Source organism: the organism of the source record quoted next, unplaced genomic scaffold, assembly GCF_019419815.1.
Source record: "Pyrus x bretschneideri cultivar Hongxiangsu unplaced genomic scaffold, Pyrus_bretschneideri_v1 Contig1, whole genome shotgun sequence".
Classification (NCBI taxonomy): domain Eukaryota; kingdom Viridiplantae; phylum Streptophyta; class Magnoliopsida; order Rosales; family Rosaceae; genus Pyrus; species Pyrus x bretschneideri.
The window spans coordinates 4,099,969-4,115,133 of record NW_025999390.1 but is presented as its reverse complement, the minus strand read 5'-3'; the positions used below and the strand labels follow the sequence as shown (position 1 = coordinate 4,115,133).

The following is a 15,165-nucleotide window of genomic DNA, read 5'->3' as shown; positions in this document are numbered from 1 at the left end:
TTACGAATTAAGAATTAATTTCATCCACTCCAAAAGCATTGGTAATAAAAAAGAAAAGGCAAAAATAAAGTAAATTTGGTAATGAATCGACACAAATCAGCAAGTGTTTAAGTTGAGGGGTGAATCGACAGAAATCAAATCGGAAGAATGTCATAAACTCATAAGGCAATCCTTAACTTGTTCTGGAAGAAAACGATAAACAACCGACGTGCACGTGCGTGAACCTCATGTGCTGTAGCTGGATAGTGAGCACAACGAGAGAGTGTGAGATGTGTGCAGAATATTTCACATTTGAAAACCGTCACAAAAACACGCACTCAGCCATTTCTCTTCAAATACAAAACCAACATGCACAAGCGCAAGCGGCCTACTCTACCTTTCCGCCACCACCCACAACTCACGCCGACCCGGTTTTGACTCGGTTTCGCCACTCATCCAACAACGTAAATAACACGCCATAAAATTAATAAATTAAATAACATATGTGCATCGCTGATTAATTTTGGAAAAAGAATTAATTGAATATTCCAATTACTTCAACAGCATGTTTATACAATAACAAAATAATCCAAACCCGTAAAACAAATCAAAGAAAAAACTGAAATTACACGCCGGATATTAATTCCAATATTTAATTCCTAATTTAATGTCTACAGAAGCTGATTCGCAGAGTCGACCGGAATCGTCGTCCTAATTTTGTTGGTCCTGTGAAATCTCGATTTTGGGCTTCATCATCAGTAGAAGCCTGGGTTTCTTCGTCGGGTGGGGGCTCTCCACTTCGTCCTCGCCGGAGACGAAGAAGTCGCGGGAGAACTCGGGCAACGCCGGCAGGTTCAGGTCAAACGTCTCTCGCGGGTGGCCGTGGCTGACCGCGTGAGAAGTTGACCCGACTCCCTCAGAGGAAGTTATAACGCTCGTGGTAGCGGTGGTGGTGGCTGTGGATCCGGCGGCGCCCCCATCGTAGTGGCAGCGCTTGTGGCCGCCCAAGGCTTGACCCGTGGGGAAAGACTTGTGGCAGATGGAGCACTCGTGGGACCTACCGGAAGCTGTGGCGGTGGCGGCGGCGGCAGAGGTTGTTGTGGTTGATGACGTGGACGGGCCTTCGATGGCCGATCCGGCTGCAGAGCCTTTCCGGTGGCTGGCCTTGTGGCCTCCGAGCGCCTGGTAAGAAGAGAAGACCTTGTCGCAAACAGAGCACTTGTAGCTCAGCTTAACCGGCGGCGCTGCTGACGTGGAGGGCTCCATAGAGGGGGATTGAGTGATGATCTGGTGTGAGGCGGCGGAGTTTGTTTCTTTAGTGTCTGTGGCGGCGGTGGCGGTAGTAGAGGCGAGGTCTCCACCTCTGTTTCCGCGGGCAAGCATGATGAGGCAGATAGCAAGATACTCCTCCTCGGAGTGAGGGGTGTCGAGGCGTGGACGCTTGGAACGCTTGCGTTTGGTCCACGGCTCGGCATAGCCGAGGCTGGAGGCCTCGTTCTCAAATGGGAAAGGAGAGGGTCCGGCGGCTGTTGGCGAGTTGAGAGCTTGCAGAGCCATCTGATGATTGCTGAAAAAAGCTTTAGAGAGAGAATGGGAAGAGCGAGAGAAATGAGAGCTGAAAGAGTTGAGAGTTGGAAGTGAGAGTGGGAAGTAGGGAAGGGGGGCTATATAAAGGAACGGGGGAGAGAGGGGAAGAGGAAATTGCGTGACAAGTGGTACAAGTAATAGTGTCCGGACCAAGTGTCCGTATTTAAATAAATATCATATGTCCCATTTTTTTTTCCCGGAAAATTAGAGAGAGACTTGAGGAACTTTACCACGTTCAGATTTGGGTGGGGGGAGGTTGAGTTGAGTTTTCTTGGTGGCCAAGGAGGACTGAAGTCGGTCAAACAGTTCAAGTGGTGCCCTCTGGGTGCGTGGGCCCACACTGGACTCAGTTTTTTTTTTTTTGGTTAACTTTTTAACTACAAAAGACTTGGGGCTCTTTTACCAAAAAAAAAAAAAGACTTGGGGCTCAAACACCAAAGACGGTTTCAAAGTCAAGGGTCTGGAGAGGGCGGACACTTTCTAAATCTTGTAATTTCTAAACAAACGCGGTACGGTTTTCCGTGTGGTTTTAGGGTTTCTGTTGTACTGATTATCAAGTGTTACTACGATTACATATAATATTTTGAGAGATTTAAGTATGTTGTTGGGGGTTTTGTTCGTCTTAGTTTTGCACATTAAGTTGCTTGGATTATAGTGTACATAATTTAATTTATAAAATTTACGAATAAAAAAAATATAATTTAAGCCATCAGATCATAATACTGTGCATTTAATTTTATACGCAATTTAATTTCCATCATATAGGTTTGGATATTTTAAAATCTGTTATAAGATTGGAAAAGATAATAAACGCAATTAGTACTACGGTCTGATTTCTTCATTTGGAAGTGAGAGGTTTTAGGTTCGAATATCGTGGTTGGCGAATTCGATACCAAATTAGGTTGCATATTATGTGGCTTAGCCGAACTCCCCCTTCCCCTAGTGTAAAAATATCGATAAACTTAAAAATAAAAAATAAAATAAAAAAGCGGTCAGTCCAATCCAATTTCCAATCAGAAGAAGCCTACGTCGTATTGATCCCCACATTCAAGGAAGCACAGCGACTTTTCCCTGGTGCTTTCGATCCCTTCACACACTGTATTACTAGATAATTTCGGAGAGTTTATCCGGTTGGAAGTTGGCATCTTAAGATCTCATCAAAACACCACCGTCATTGCTTAGTTAGGGGGTGACTAAGGGCCTAATCACGTGTAGTGTTTCGTTAGTGTGGTGGAGATTAACTGTGCTTAACTAGTGGCGCACACAGACCGTGGGTGTGGGGTCTTTTGTGCAAAGCCTAATTTTAGGCACGCCATTTGCAAAGGTTGGGGAAATCTTTGTCTTTAATTGGGCTTTGGAATCTGATTACCATAGAAAATCTTGTATCACGTTACTTTAATTAGCCTGTAATTTGTGAAGCATAATTCCTTCCTATCACAAATGCCATAAAAACTTTGATTGGTATCCCATCATGCTAGCATTAATTTTCTCAATGACCTAATGAGCATTCCACAATCACACAAATGAAATTTTGTTAACTGCTAAATGTAAGGATAAATGCTATCTAAATTTGCTTAAAATGTAGTACTACTACCACATTATTTTGCTTCACTTTACGAGAGGTTTCTTGATTTGGACGCTTGTATCACATAGTTGTATGGTCAAGATGGATCATAAATGAGCGAAGGGTGCCTGAATACATGAAATAAGCATAGGTTGTAAGTGTTTTTATGATCATAGAAGTAAGGATGACTAGATAGCATGGCATGATCATACGATGTAATTTCTCTTACTTTACCCAAATAAATATGAGGTGACGGTAAGTTCATAAATCGACTCTCTTTAACTACATCCCTTTAACATTCCCTTAAAAAAAAAAAAAATTGCTAACGTGTTACGTATACGTTGTTAAGATAGCTCATCGCAATTGTAAGAATCTTGTAATTAATAACTTTTTTTACGGAGTTCCGTCTCGTTTTATATTTAGTTACTCTATTGTTTGTGTGTTTCAGCTTCATAGGTCTCTATTCTAAAATACAAAATAGTGAATCTGTATTCCATACCCTACTTTCTAAATTAATGTACACGTTTTTGCAGCCACAACATCCTTTTAAGTTTTAACCAATCGGAATATGGCAATTTAAATGCATCATAGGACCCATATATTGTCGTATACTCAACACTCACCACCATTCTCAGTCGTTCTTATTACAAATTTTTGTTTGACCTGGAATATAATTATCTCATCATTTTTGGGTCAGCTTTCTGGAAAGACCTTTTGATTATTCGAAAAGCTGAGAGTTCAGTACTAATATTCATCAAAGAAATTGAAATCCGGTAAATTAAAAAAAAAAAAAAATCGAGGAACTAAATAAAATGCTGTACAAATTGTTTTGTTACTCTCTTATCTGTTTGAATTTGACTCCTCCATTTAGATGGCTTTTCTTGGATGGTCGCCTCTCGTGCTTGCTGGAAAGTAACAAGAACATATGCGAAGCATCTGGATCCTTGAAACGTGGCTATGCCGACTATTTATATCTGCTGACCTAGTCACTTGTTTTTGCTTCCATCGTCGGTTCATCACTAAGATATTTTTCTTTACAATTTTTTACCCATTTTCCCCCACGAACAATATTTAGCCTCATGGGTTAATTATCGTTTTTCTATGTCATAATAAATATTGCACTAAGCTAGACTGAGAGCGAAAATAATTTGTACTCGAGATGCAGTGTAAATTACGTCAACAGTTAGTCACAAATGTTATAATTTTAAGAAAAGTGTGAGTATTTGTTACTTGGAAGAAATGAATGCCTTAACCCCTAAGAAATTTACGTGGACACGTATGAGATTCGAAGCTCACACTCCACTTATGTTATGAAGGACAAGGAGCTGCCATATGGCCTCCTACTCAAAGGGCAGGCCGGTTGCTGCCTTTTGGCAACAGCATTAAGAAATAAGGACACTCAACAGAGAGGCATGGCCTACCATTTGAGTTTATCTGCGTTTCCTCTTAATTCTAATTAAAATAAAATCATTAATAAGTTGCTTTTTGGCTAAGAAGAACTAGACCCCAGATTTAGGGTTCGACATCACAAAAGAAGATGAAGAACACGTACCCATGAGTTAGGAAGAAATTGTTGAGCACAATCACGTCACGTGGTATAATTAATCCGTCTATTGCGATATAAATAAATAACGAGTTTATATTTTAAATGAAATTAGTTATCTTACATTGTGCCTGGTATTCTACACGCATTTTTACGTGGTTGGGGACGATGACAAATGGCATTGAAATCATGTTTTACAATTTGGATGTTGCTATGCTACCATACATATGCAGGGACACCCACGAAGTAGATGCCGTTTTGCAACTATTTAAGAATTATTAATTATATTTAATTTTTATAAGAACATCATGCGGTTAACCACTTGTTGAAACGACAAGTAAAAACAAAGCAGAAAAAACGAAAAAAAGAATAGAGGTAGGTGGGCATGCAAAGATAAGTGTTAAGAGTAGTGAATGGGTAGAGAGCTGGGAAGGTGAAGTCACTGCTTACCTACGATGTCGTTTCGTTTAGCGAGCAGCCGGTAAACGAGCGCTTAAGTCTAAATTTCTACTTAATCAACCATACCCAGATATACAAAACACGACTTCCATATTTTTCAAAAGAAAATTATTAAATTAATTTAGAAGCATCCCCAAGATTCTCCCGGTTAACAAAATGCTTCTTAAAAAAAAAAAAAAAAAAAAAAACATGCGACATGTGATTTTTGCTGACGCATGTGATTACTGATTAGATTAGATATGGCAAGTCTATCTGCAATATAAAATTATATTTTCGTGTCAAAAGCTTAAAGGTTTTTTTCTTCGTAAGCAGATTAACTTTACAAAAACTGAGATGATGCACTAACAGTATCACAGTAAATTACGATAACACCAATTGTTGAAGTCATCACAAATGTATATTGTTATCGACATGAGTTCGAGAGAAAACTCTACAACCAACTGGGGAGTTTGAAGAATTTCGGAGGTGCGAACTGCTAGTGATGTGCAGCGCAAGAAAATAGAAAATGTGATGAAAAAAGTGGTGGGTGTTTGGAAGCGTGTGACGGTGGGTTTGCATGTGGAAGAAGCTAGGAAGGGGGCCGTTTTGAGATATGTTGACGTGCGTTTTGGTACAGTTACAAGGGTGGCAGACACCGTCTGAACCCTTTCATCCTTTCCTTGCGTTTTCGTCAGTGGGCCCTTACGTTGGGCCTCGTGGGCCTACTCAGTTGTACTTGTAAAGTGCACTATTTGGTATGTTTGATCGAAACCCATTGAATAGAAAGAAAATTAATGAAAATAGTTTGAAAATTTTGAGTTTTAACTATAAGAACAAAATAAAGGATAAAATGAATAGTAGCATGATTGATTTTTTAGTGTACAAATATGATTTTTCGTTAAAGTGAACAGTACCGCGGACTTTTCGTTAAAACTCTCTTGGATATAAGCCCAAGGGCCATTTTGCTAAAGTTTCGAGGTCCAACAACTATAAAGTAGAATAAGTACGTGTAAATGCACATCCAATTACATAACATTGGAGAATTTAAGGTTTTTTTAGCTAAAATAGTCTATGAGATTGGTATAACTCTTCGTTTTTATCTTTAAGATTTAAAATCAATAAAAATAGTCTTTAAGATTGTCTACCATTAATCATTTTAGTCATTCAGCGAGAAATCTTTATAAAACTAAGGATGATTGATTTCAGGAAACACTTTTATCAATTTTGAATTTCATTGATCAAAATGATGAGTTATAACAATTTCAAATAGCATTTTAACTAAAAACTCGAGAATTTAATTCGGTATGTGTAAGGAATATTCACAATAATTTCTCCGCCGATACCCTACTTTCTCCTGCACAACAATAAAATAGTGGCAGCATGAATCACGAGGAATTGAAGCATGACATATGAACACGATCCGCCTTGCTCCTTTTCCAGCTCCAATATGCCAAAACTATTGCTGGACTTACATATTTCATAAAAGTGATGATGTAAAGATAGCGTGCCTTTCCGCCCACAGCATCAATCACGCCCTAGTGGAAATAATTTTTCTCTTCATGCACAATTCTGTTTATCACTCATGTACTGACAAACAAACAAAAAGAGTAGCGTTTTACTTTCAATTCCAAATTCAGTAATTTTGTTCATTTCTTCACTAGAAAAATTTATATACGATAAATTACAATTACATTATCAAATAATATTACAAAGTCATCTATAATTTAACCAGTGAATTTAATTTATCGACTGTACATTTAATGTCTATCAAATCTTAATCGAATTATACTCTAACATGTGAATTAGTAAAACAATAAGGATGTACTATCCACACATCTCATTTTACTTCTCACACACTCCTTGATAATTTATGTCTGTTGATCTTCTTTAATTCATCCGATCCGACGATCGAAAATTAAAAAAATATGTGAGAAGTAAAATAGGATCCGTGAATATCACATTCCAAACAATATTTATGACCAACATTTCGCATATGAGTTGCGAGTTACGAGTTACATCAAACTTGCGTGAAACCGAAAAGCTCGCTGCTGCTCGTTGAGAGTTGACGGGCCCGTTGCTATTTTGTTCTGATGCTTCAACTTCATACCATCTCACTTTTCTCGTCGAATTCCTTGACTTTCTCACCCGCCGTCGCCTTCCGCACTCCCGCAGCTAAAACTTTGTCCTCGGCCGCCGCCGCGCTTCCCTTCTTTCGTTTCCCAAATTACCGATCCGCCCGCCCTCCCCGGCGCTGCTCTGGTAAAGCTCTAAGCCCTGCAAATCCTCAGCCCTGAATCTATCGATGAATTATAAAACGTGTATTTTAGCATGTTAATTGTCAGTGTTGTTTTGATTAAGGATGGATCTTTAAGCTTTAGAGCATCGTAATTTCAATGAAATTTCAGAAAATTTCCAATGTTTTCCTTATTTTTTTGTCAAGCAATGGGTAATTTGGTCATATGAATTTATGGGGTTGGTGGATATTTTTATTTCTTTTTCCTAAAATAAAACAAAAAAAAGAAGGTGCAAGATTGTGATTGTATAATTTCTGAGCCTCTCTGTTTTCCCTTGTGTGGTTAGGGGGTAAGTGTGAAGCACTGAAAGTTGAAGCAATGGCGGCGGAAGACGGTCAGGATCTTCGCCTTGCTAGAATTTCATCTGCTATCAGAGTCATCCGGGACTTCCCCAAGCCAGGTACTTCTTTTTTTTACATATTATGCTGTTTGTAATTCAATTATTTTGCATTATTTTTCGGCATCTTAGTTTTTGCTTTCTCATATGTAAGTAGAAATATGTTTTTCTCTAGTGGGTTCGCGTCGATTCGATCAGGTTTTGGAGGTTTTTTACTTACTGTTGGGTCCAATTTGTCATCTGGGTGGTCTGTAATTTCTGGGTTTTAATTGATTTCTGGTCTCTAATGGAGGTTTTTTGGTGTTTGAATGTGTGAGTTGTCCTTGACTTTTTGTGGCAGGGATTTTGTTCCAAGATATTACCACATTGCTCCTGGATACCAAGGCTTTCAAGGACACTATTGATTTGTTTGTTGAGAGGTACAAGGACAAAGAAATCTCTGTTGTTGCAGGTAATTCAATACATGATCTTTCACTTTTAGCCAGTTTACCCTGAATTCGCTTGTTCAGGAAATTTTAAGGGCAGTTCAGTCGCGCACCACCTATGATTGGTCACTTATGAGATAAACTTTTATGGATAAGTATGTCATTTATGCGCAATTTAGTTCCTTTTTTTTTTTTTTTTTTCCTAACTAAACCATAAACAGAGCATAGTCTTCAGCATTCTGGCATTGCAGTTGTGTGGAATTTTAGCTTAGGTGGTTTTTATTGATTTAGTGGCTGTTTCGTTGTATATACTGAACGTCGGGTTAAATTTTATTATGACATAACGCAGGTGTTGAAGCTAGAGGTTTTATATTTGGCCCTCCTATTGCCTTGGCCATTGGGGCAAAATTTGTGCCCTTGAGGAAGCCAAAGAAGTTGCCTGGTAATCTATCACACCCTTTTCCTTTTCCTCCTTTTAAACTGCATAAATCTTTTAGCTTTGAGAAGTTTCTCCATATGAGGGATTCGAGGGATTCATTGGTTAGTGACTGGCTTACTGGGAGAATTAGGATAATTTAATTTTTACTCCCATCTCGTTAAATTGTCTTTGTGATATAATTCACAACGTTAATTTTAATTTAACTCACATGATGGATTGATCATGTATGCATCTTTTGTTACAATGCAAATGTTAACTGATCCAGTTACAGTCTAGGTCTTTAGCCATATGTTGGACATAGTGCTATACCCAGTTACGTTGAGAAATTCTGAGTAACAGGAATGAGTGTTTATGCCCTTGAATAGTGATTTTGCATCACTTTTGATAAAACAAGAAGAGTAATCCTCTCAACGCCCATAAATTAAATCAAAATCAGACATTCACATAGACGCTAAAACTCACCGTTGCTTTAAAAAAATCACAACGATTATAACAAGTGCTGGGTTAAATATGTTTTTTCCTTCAAAAAGTTTGCTCCCCTGCATGAGTCAGTAGTGTTATTGGATCTTGTGGCTTTTCCAACCACCAATTGTTTAAGATATCATAAACAGTGAAGTTCTGCTATGTTTATTTTACATTTTATTTACCCGTCAAGTATCATGTGCTTTCAATAAATATAATTCTCAAGATGGAATGTAATCTCATATGTCTATGGTTCTGCAGGGAAGGTTATTTCTGAAGAGTACTCTTTGGAGTATGGAACAGATAAAATAGAGATGCACGTGGGAGCTGTAGAAGCCGGTGAACGTGCCTTGATCATAGATGACCTCATTGCAACTGGGGGAACCTTGGGTGCTGCCATCAGGCTTCTTGGTAGTTTATCAAACCACAAACTTTATGTCTAAGTGTTTATGGTCGGAATTTTTTCCCTCAACTTTTATTCCCATTTGGGCAGGAATTAAGATGCATAGCATAATACAGGTTTACATCTCGATGTAGGAAGGGGTCTCTTAGAAATTTAGGCATACGACCAATTCAAATGTAGATTGGGAATTCAGCACAAAATTTTCCCTCAATGCATGGTCTAATAGACGGTCTGTGGAAGAATTTGACTATCTTTTGAATCAAAAGCGTTCATGCGTTTAGGTTAAATTCTCTAGCAAGAAGCAAGGGTGTGGTAACAAGAGAAGAATTATCTCCCCTCCTAATCTCTCTCTCCTTCCCTCCCCTCCTACTTGAACAGTTACGGTTAAGCCACATCAACATCTTATATTGATTTTTTATAGAGACAATAAGACAAAAAGCAAAGTGTGTGAGAAGGGGAGGGAAGGGGATAGAATCCTACTCCGTGGCAACATGATGACAATGAGAAATCCAGCACTAGTTTAATGCATTATTTCAATATTTTAAGTCTGCCGCTGCAAGCATTGTGATTGTATTGTCAGTTTCACATTTGGCTCAGGGATATGAGGCCTTGCACAACTCACATGTTTGCTTTTTCTGTTGCAGAGCGTGTAGGGGTGCATGTCGTTGAGTGTGCCTGTGTAATTGAATTGCCAGAACTAAAGGTATGACATTAAAACACCCTTGACTTGTAGATGCTTAAGACGGAATCTGGATTTTCGTTGTATATTTTGGTACATTGAATGCACTACTCATGTTCTTTTATGGATTGTTTCAGGGTCGGGAACGATTGGGGGAGAAACCATTGTTTGTTCTAGTTAGCGGAGAAGCATGAGCATGGTTTCTTTTGGGGCTGCAGATTTTCAAGATACCAACTTGATTGTTAGCAGGGGCGTACGTTTGATTATGGGTTTGTTTTCATTGGGTGATTGAAGAGCTGAAAAAAAAACTTTGGTATATGTATGTACTATGCAGAAATAAGTTGTTTTTCTGTTTCACTTATAAATCTGGTAATATTTTATCAAACAGGTGATTTAAATATCAAGTCGCCAAAGTGAAATTATCTCAGTTATCTCGTATTTATCTCTTCAATATTGAAAGAGACCCTTGAGTTCGAATATTTTTCCTCCTTCAATAGAAAAATAATATTCTCGAATTGCATCCCTCCATTCTCGGTAGATGCCTGTTTATCCAAACCATGAATGGAATTAAGCATATTACGGTTTGGCGAACTGATTAAGAGCATTTTCAGAGAAGATGTTACAAGTTTTATTTGGAATGTTTTCGGTTTTAAATGAGATGCCAAATTCTTACATGAATCGACATTCTTCACTTTGCTGCTAAATTTGAAGACAACATCAAAAGTTTTGTTTTGTTTTATTTTACGAGTTCACATGTTTCTTTATTTTTCTTCACTTATTGATTAGTTTAAATTTGACTCACTTAATTTTATAAATAATTAAAAAGCATTTTAATTTGAAATCAGTTGGAATGTGAGACTTTAAAAAATGTTTTCTTGCCGCATTAGCTATAAAACTGAAATTTGGCATCTCAATTAAAAATGTTCTAAGATAGTATTTTTGAAGTTTATAAGATTAAGATATTGTTTTTGGTACATTATGTCCGACCTAGAAAGCCAATAGTCTTTGACTTCAAAATGTTAAAGTATTTAAAAAGTAATTAAGAAGTATTATAAGGCTAACATAAATGTATTAAGTTAAGTGCTGGGTTTTAGTCTCCATTAATCAACACTCGATTATGCAAAAAGGTGAATGTGGCCACATCACAAAGTTAGTATAATATAATAATTATCGGCTAGTCAGTATCAAAATATTATCTTTTAACCGACTGGCTAATAACAATTAATAATCAAGATTTATCAAGCTAAGCTAGTTTGACATTTCACATTGTCCAGAATCTGCCTGACTTTGTATTTTGTCAAAAAACCAACTGTTAATTTGATACATAATTGATGTGCTATATATGAAGCTGGAACAACAAAAAGCAGAAGAATAGGACAACGACAAAGCATAGCGCCTTGCCTTAAGTAATTTAATTAGAAAGATTAATGCATCTTTATTCCCTAATAATCTGATTAATTTAATAGGATTAATGCATCTTTTGATTCCCTTAATAGAAAGCTTATCCTTGTGATCATTTTAAAAGGATTAGTGCTTTTTTATTCCCGATTAAGTCTCCATTAATTGTTTTAGGTCTCCGTTAACTCTCTCTATCAAGCTAAAAATGCAATGGACGTGTGATTTTTAATTAACTAGTTACAAGAGTGGTTAAAAATACAAGCTACTTTGACGTTATACGTCTATATGCTTTAAATTTTTTAATTAAATTTGATGCTCAAGTCATGTAATATCAGGGTTTGGTTACAATAATACGTATCATTCAATGATACGTGTTTAATTTATGCAAGATCTAACTATTGCAAAAATCCATTGAATCTCTTTATGCATAACCCTTGCTTTCCAAATCACTTAGTGGCACAATGTCTACTCATTTCAAATGTTTGGCACAATTATAAGTAATACATTTTAAATGGTAACTAAAATATGAGATATCAGAATCACTTTTCATTGTAATTTAATAATTTTACTAATCCAGTTTCAATTATCGATTGTATGATTATGTTTGCAAATAATGAGCTACTTAAATTAGAAACCATGAAACGACAGTTCATAATGTTGAATCAATGAATCAAGTTGCAACTAAATATTAAGTGTTGTATCAATTAGTGACACGATACTTTCGTTCTCTCACATTATAATAGGTAAATAAGTAACATTAAAATAATAAATATTAAGTGATAATATCATTAAGTGATACGATACGATCGTTTTCTCAAATTATAATAAGGTGAGTAAGTAACATTAAATGAGGGTATCAATCATGCATGAACACAAATTCCTCACGAACAGCAACGTGGTGTTCCCATGCTGGCAATTTTTTCATCTTTCAAAAACCCTATGGTTGCACACGTTGCATGATATATATATGATATAGGGTTATTGTTTATATATATACTTCACACCATCTAGGCACCCACCTTTAATTGCTCTTATCAAAGATGTGTGTATACCTACAGTCATAGCCTCAACACATCTTTGTTCTTTTTTTTTCATTAATTGGTTTTTGACTTATTCAATTCAATTACAAAAAATTGATATAGGTGTGTTGAGAGAAAATAAAAGTGTGTAGAAATCATTACTCTATTTAAAAATATATGTTACGTTTACCATCTATTTGCATCATTGTTTGTATCATCTTTCTGTAGAGCTTAACACAATGTGAGTCTCATTTCTATTAAAAAGATAATACAAATGATGGTACAATTAGATGCTAAGAATAACATTTTTGCAATAGAAGGGTGCTAGCCTAGCTATATACTGAATGGCTATGCATGTTTTTTTTAGGTAAACCCTAATGCAAGTTTACAAATATTTTAGGAAGGAGAAAAAACCAAAACAATGAAATCATTGGTGTGAAAGGGTCACGTGGCTTGAGCTTAGGACAAAAACCATGAATCAATTAGGTTTAGTTTGGTAGTTCATGAAACACAAACAGATAATATAGTTGTCATTCTTTGGATCTGTTAACCCTTGAAATCATGGAAGGACGAGAATGCATATGCATTAGACAGACGGAGTTTTATTTTCTCTTATTAAGGAATAAAATCAGATTTTTAGGGATTTTTCAAATTATGGGTGTGTAGATTTTATTCCCCAAACAATTAATTTGCTTATGTGTTTTTTTCTTGGGTATAAAATTTTTATTTTTGTTTCTTCAAACTCTTAAACGTCGTGCAATGGCCGGTGCCGAATTTCCAAAATATAATGAAGACATTATCGAACTTTCGTTCCAACAACAGATATACGGTGCCTAATAATATATGCATAAAAATGGTCTCCTTCTGACGCGTGGGACTTGAGAACTCCAGCACAAGACGCGCAGCAGATAAAGAAGTTTTAGTGAGGGACAGTTGGGTACGTGTCCTCTGTTCATACCCCAAAAACCCTACCTAGAAGGCTTTGCAGTTGGCTGCTTAATTAAACGAATCTCAAAAGTAAAACTCTTTGTTGACGTAACAAAACAACCATCTATAGATCGAATTATACTAGATTATTATATAATACATTGTCGATTACCTCTCTAATAATTTATCGATCCACTTCATACTAATTTTATTGCATCTTTTGTTATATATGTAACAAAGTTCATATATAATTTTATTTTATCAAATTTATATGTTACCATATTGAAGTTGTAATACACATTAGATAAGAATCAACTTCATCGATATTTTTGATTCATATATAGTTTCCTAATGTAAGATGCTTATGTTGCCATACATTATTCTATTAAGAACACAAAACTTGTGATCGTGCGAAAGAAGCATTTTTATGTGTCAGACAGTTTAATAAGAGAATATTTTCATAATAAATCATTATGTTTCCAATTCCCATCAACATTAATTAACAAAGGTTGATTAAGCTCTTAAATCAATGCACCAAGTTCAAAATCTTGAAGGCTGTGATCATTGGCAAATCCACATTGGAGTAAGTGAAGGCTATTAACCCTCATATATGGTCCCATCCTTGCCACTCATTAAAATACCCTAACAACTCTTTGTTTCCTTGGTATTTTCTAAAAGAGAAATGTTAAGGAGACTTTTTTAAAAGTGGAGTTCTTCATAGACTATTTGTTATCTCATGTTTTTTTGCACAATATTTTGTAATGGTGGTATAAGAATTAATGTTAAATTGTTAGCAGAGAATTCATGGAGAATTTCATTTTGATAGTCTCCTTAGCATTTCTCTTTCAAAAGCATAGAGAAAACTGCTGGATGACATGTCCCAAAGAGGCATAACTTGAAAATAAATGAAAATTCCTAGGCATAACTTGAAAACTGCTGGGTTTACATCTTTTTCTCATAAAATTTTTTTTTCTAAATCCGCAACTATTTTGAACAATGGCATAACCTAGCTAGTTTAAAGCAGTAGATCAAATGGCAGGCCAAAAACAGATGCTGGCTTTTGTACTTAGAGATATGGAAGAGATGAGGATGATGAGTTGTAACAAGACATTTAACTTTACATATTGTATAATGCTAGCTTGACGGTAGATTAGATATATGCATATATAACAGTGTGAGTTTTTAAGGGTTTACAAGGTGAAGACAAAGAGCGAGTTCTGCGGTTCCCTTGTCGGGGTTTTGAGTTCTTTAGAGAGCTCCCACGATGTCCTTCTCCAAAATCGGCCGTCTCTATTTTTCTTAATTTATTCCGCCAACAATTCTGATGGTTTCTATTGTATTATAATATTCAGCAACACACCATCCACGTTCTGATTGTTTGAAAAGTAGTTTGATGCTCTTGTTAATTACTTTCTCAATTCAGTCTTAAGCATTATCACAACTTAATTAGTTTAGAGAACCCTACAATGGATACCCCGACTGTTTGAGGTGGTCACTTCGTATATTATTTTTTACTTGTAAGTGAGAGGTCTTAATTAAGTTTAACTCTGGTAGATGACGAGGTCAAAACCAAATTATTATCAATGACCCATTAAGTAATTTAGTCCAAATCTCTCACCCCTTAGTGTACATATATGATTTGTATTAGTTAAGAAAACCCTAAACATAATT

The 15,165-nt window shown here is 36.3% G+C and overlaps 2 protein-coding genes across 2 annotated transcripts; one reads left to right on the top strand and one right to left on the bottom strand.

Annotated features, from left to right (window-relative positions):
* Positions 1 to 496: 496 nt before the first annotated feature.
* On the bottom strand, positions 497 to 1,551 carry LOC103950983 (zinc finger protein ZAT10). The gene has a single exon (XM_048580303.1). The coding sequence runs from the start codon at positions 1,534 to 1,536 to the stop codon at positions 691 to 693; it is 846 nt and encodes a 281-aa protein (XP_048436260.1). The 5' UTR covers positions 1,537 to 1,551; the 3' UTR covers positions 497 to 690.
* A 5,603-nt stretch (positions 1,552 to 7,154) lies between these two features.
* Positions 7,155 to 10,577, top strand: LOC103950991 (adenine phosphoribosyltransferase 1-like). Its single transcript, XM_009362265.3, has 7 exons — positions 7,155 to 7,370; positions 7,692 to 7,805; positions 8,083 to 8,193; positions 8,517 to 8,609; positions 9,330 to 9,479; positions 10,116 to 10,174; positions 10,288 to 10,577. Exons 1-7 carry the CDS (start codon positions 7,202 to 7,204, stop codon positions 10,342 to 10,344), a joined length of 753 nt encoding a protein of 250 aa, XP_009360540.1. The 5' UTR covers positions 7,155 to 7,201; the 3' UTR covers positions 10,345 to 10,577.
* Positions 10,578 to 15,165: the final 4,588 nt, after the last annotated feature.